At 38.4% G+C, this 4,461-nt stretch overlaps 1 protein-coding gene across 1 annotated transcript; it reads left to right on the forward strand.

Moving 5' to 3' along the window:
* The first annotated feature begins 2,294 nt into the window (after positions 1-2,294).
* Positions 2,295-4,149, forward strand: LOC21398888 (UDP-glycosyltransferase 88A1). The gene has a single exon (XM_010102476.2). It carries the CDS (start codon positions 2,557-2,559, stop codon positions 3,985-3,987), a length of 1,431 nt encoding a protein of 476 aa, XP_010100778.1. The 5' UTR covers positions 2,295-2,556; the 3' UTR covers positions 3,988-4,149.
* The last annotated feature ends 312 nt before the right edge of the window (positions 4,150-4,461 follow it).

A 4,461-nucleotide genomic window follows, 5' to 3' on the forward strand; every position in this document is an offset into this window, starting at 1 on the left:
CCGGGTGGTTGAAAACATGGCTTTCATGGCTTATTTTTGTGTAGCTTTTTACACTGCTTTTTATCTGCAAATAATTAAGCAAAAACTAGACAAATTCCAATTAAAAATATTATGAATAAAAATAATGGATTTGTTTAATTAAAGCTTAAATATTTTAATATTATATAAATCAAAAGCAATATTTATGGTGCATTTTCATGCACTAATCACTCAATTTCGGGATCAAATTCTTCAAGTGTCTCTCCACTAGCACGTTGCATGCACTAGAGAAGAAAAACCTAAAAAATAAAAAACTAAAAACAGTGAATAAGAGTTCTCAAATTAACGGGTTAAATCACAATAAGTGTAAATTTTTAACTGAATCCCCGGCAACAGCGCTAAAAACTTGATGCGATAAAATTAACACTAGCAAGTGCACTAATCGTTCAAGTAATAAAGTGATAATAAAGATATCGTTCCCAATGAGGATTGATAAAATTCACAGATAAAGTGATTAAACCGACTATGTTATTTGAGATTACAAAATTAGACGTAACGTGAATCAAAACTAAATAAAGATTAAAAATCAGAAAAATATAAAGATGCAAGATTTAAGAGAGAAATCAATGAGAGAAAACGTTAGAGAGTTGATTTCACCTACACTGGTTCATCCACAAGTTCATAAGAATGAATCTCAATTGTTATCAATCATGAGATGGTAGAATTCCCTAATATTCAATTATCCATATTTCGGGTCTAATCAACTATCATATACATTTTTAACTTCAAATATCCTTAGTTCAGGTCTATTCTAGATTAATTCAATATGAGATGCATTAGATTTTGTGAAATCCTTTTTCGGTTAAATCTCCCTCTCGGTTACAACTTAAACTGACCACATGAATGTCCTAAGATCCTTATTCGGTTACTCCTCGTCCACTCATGGCATGTTCTATATTTTGCTTGAATATTATTCACATTCAAGATTCAATTCACAATTTAATATTTCATATCACATAACTTCTCTATCCGAAACATCACTATGATCAATTCCCAATTAATTAAATAAAAAGCCCTAAGAACAATAGAACACACTCAAAAAAAATAATAAATTGAAACTCATTTAAACTGAAACTCAGAAATTACAGGTTCGGATCCATCAATCTCTAACTAAAAGTATTAGACCATAACTAAATTAAATAAACCAAAGAGAATTCCAGAAGACATCACCATGTGAATCACGAAAGAAGAAAAGAATAAAGAAAGGTAAATCTCAATGGCCGAATGTCACAGATTGTTTATCCACCAAGCTTCTGTTGTTCCTTCTCAGATTTTCCTCTGGATCAATCTCCTCCCAAAAGCCCTGGCCGAATCTCCTTCCAAAAGCTTTGGGAGAATCCGTTTTTGCCTCCTTTCTCTCTGTGGAACTGCCAGCCAAAAATCTCCTTTTGACTGTTGCTCATTTTTTTCTTTTTAAACCCGATTCTGCCTTCCACAAAACTCTCTCTCTCTCAGCGGCTATCCTTCCACCCCCGGATCTTCCTCTACTTTTCATCTTCAAACTCTCGGTTAGATAGGGTTTTCTCCACAGAAGTCGTAACTCTTTATCCTCTCCAAATCAGCCCCCCTCATCCAACGTTTAATCTCAGGAAGAAAGCACAAAACCTTAATGGCCAAATTTAGCCTCCTCCGTTTGTGGGCATTTAATGGGCCGAAACTGGGCCTAATTAATTGTGGGCTTTTATATGTTAATTTACGGTAGATTATCAAGCTTGCATCCAACCTGCAGAATTAGATTTCAATTTGTTAATAAAATGTCTTAAAACTAACTAATATTAAACCTGCAAGAGTTTAATAAATTAGTATAAAACCAACTCATCAGCATCCTATTAAAAAATTAACAGAATGGGGCTGAATTGCTACTATTTAAAGAATTTGATAGGTGTTTTGTCAAAATTAAAAGAATAGAGATCAAACCGTCGTATTATAAATTTTTTTTAATTAGATGAAAAGAGGTTGAATTGTTACTGTTTAAAAAATTTAAGGGGTATTTTATTAAAATTAAAAGAATAAAAATTAAATTGTCACATTCTAAAATGTTTAAGGACTATTTGTACTAATTAGTCTTAAAATTTTTAAGGAAAAAAATAGATAATATCTGTTACTAAACAATTCTAATTGCAAAAAGAATTGGTCATCAAATCTGTAATCATTTTATTGCAAAAAGTTTCTGCGACCAAATAATTCACCTATCTAGCAGGTCATTAATAAACAAATATATGTTTATAAATTTTGCCGAAAGACAGCTGGCCGTGCAGAAGAATCCATCACATGTGAGCATATATGTCTAATCCAATGATATACAAACAAAAGTAGTGACACATTTGTTGCCTTTCATAATGTCTCAAAAACGATATAAACAATAACAAGTAACAGTAGAACTCTTTTTAAAATAAAAAAAAATAGTTGTAGGACGACATAAGCAAATTTCCGTGGCGAGTTGTAATTTGTATACACAGATACAGAGCAAGCGGGAGTGAAGCTTTAGACTTGAACACCGCCAGACAAACTCAAAACATGGAATCAATGGTTCTCTATCCAACACCGGCCATTGGCCACCTTATCGCCATGGTTGAGCTAGGAAAGCTAATTCTCACGTCAAAACCTTCACTCTCCATCCACATCCTCATCGCCACGCCTCCTTACAACGCCGATGACACCGCGGCATACATCGCCGGCGTCTCCACCACCACTCCTTCCATCACCTTTCACCACCTCCCACCAATCTCCCTCCCTCCTGAGCTTTCTACCGCTTCGCCCCACCACGAAACTCTAACCTTCGAAGTCATTAGACTCAACAAACCGATCGTTTCTCAAGCCTTACTCTCCATCTCTCAAAACAACACCATCCACGCCTTCATCATGGACCTCTTCTGCGGAAGCACGCTCACCGTCTCCGCCGACCTCAACATCCCTACTTACTTCTTTTACACTTCCGGCGCGGCTAGCTTATCTTCCTTCCTTTACCTTCCAACCCTTCACGAGACTATCCCAAAGAGCTTCAAAGACCTCAACAACACTCTTCTCCACTTCCCAGCAACCCCGCCAATTCCGTCCCTAGACATGCCAAAACCACTCCTTGATCGTCACGATAAGGCTTATCAGTACTTTCTTGAATCGTCTGCTAACCTCCCAAAATCAGATGGAATTCTTGTGAACACGTTCGAGTCACTGGAGCCTAGAGCACTCAAAGCCGTAAGGGAAGGATTGTGCGTACCACATGCGCCCACGCCCCCGATATACTGCATCGGACCGTTGATTACGACCAAAGAGCAAGAAGGATCTAATTCTGAGTGCTTAAAATGGTTGGACTTACAACCAAGACATAGCGTGGTTTTTCTCTGTTTTGGCAGCTTAGGCTTGTTCTCTAAAGAGCAACTGAAGGAAATAGCGGTGGGGTTGGAGAGGAGTGGCCAGAGGTTCTTGTGGGTGGTGCGAAATCCGCCTCCGCCGCAGCAGAAAAACCAAAGCGTGGCTATTTCTGAATCGCTGGAAATAGAGTTGGATTCGTTATTGCCACCAGGGTTCTTGGATCGGACGAAAGACAGGGGTCTGGTGGTGAAGAACTGGGCCCCACAAGTGGAGGTACTGAGTCACGACTCGGTGGGCGGCTTCGTGACTCACTGCGGGTGGAACTCTGTCCTGGAATCGATCTGTGCAGGTGTGCCGATGGTGGCGTGGCCGCTCTACGCGGAGCAGAGGTTCAACAGGGTTGTGCTTGTTGAGGAAATCCAGATCGCTTTGCCCATGAATGAGTCCGATGACGGGTTTGTGAGCGCCAGTGAAGTTGAGAAGCGGGTCACTGAGTTGATGGCAAGCTCCGAAAGCGGCGGCTCGTTGTGGAAGCCTGCGTTAGCGTTGAAGGACGAGGCCAGAGCTGCTCTGAGCGACGGTGGGTCGTCCAGAGTTGCGTTAACCAAACTCACGGAGTTGTGGGAGGGTCGTTGAGTTGGTAGACCAAACGCACGTGCACATTACACGACAAAATAGGAATTTCCACTTCAAATGCCGGTTCTCCTGGATTTATCTGTTTTGGGTTCATTAAAATTGACAGTTGAGGGTAGGAAAGGAAGAAATATGATTTGGTGAGAGATTGTCATTTAATTTCCTGCAGACGAAGATACATATATATTAAAAAGTTTCTCTCACTTTGATTTGATTTCCGTTGAGAAATTGCGGCTGATTTTATGTGACTCGATCTGATTTTTTTTTTTTTTCATTTGTAATTTAAATTGATTTGTATACTATTTAATACCTGTAAAATTGCAATATCTATTTATTTATATGCAGCTCCTTGGTAGTAAATTATTTCTTTCTCATTCATGGGTGTAGACACATTGTTAAACTTTTTTAAAATATTCTTTTTCTGATTTTTTTTTTAAGTTCCATTTCTGCCCTGTATTTGTTTTTGGTTTATTTTTT

This window comes from Morus notabilis, unplaced genomic scaffold (genome assembly GCF_000414095.1).
Source record: "Morus notabilis unplaced genomic scaffold, ASM41409v2 Scaffold52, whole genome shotgun sequence".
Classification (NCBI taxonomy): Eukaryota; Viridiplantae; Streptophyta; class Magnoliopsida; order Rosales; family Moraceae; genus Morus; species Morus notabilis.

Bases quoted from the DNA above. Each gene is read 5' to 3' on its own strand.
- LOC21398888 (XM_010102476.2), top strand. From the start codon at position 2,557: ATGGAATCAATGGTTCTCTATCCAACACCGGCCATTGGCCACCTTATC.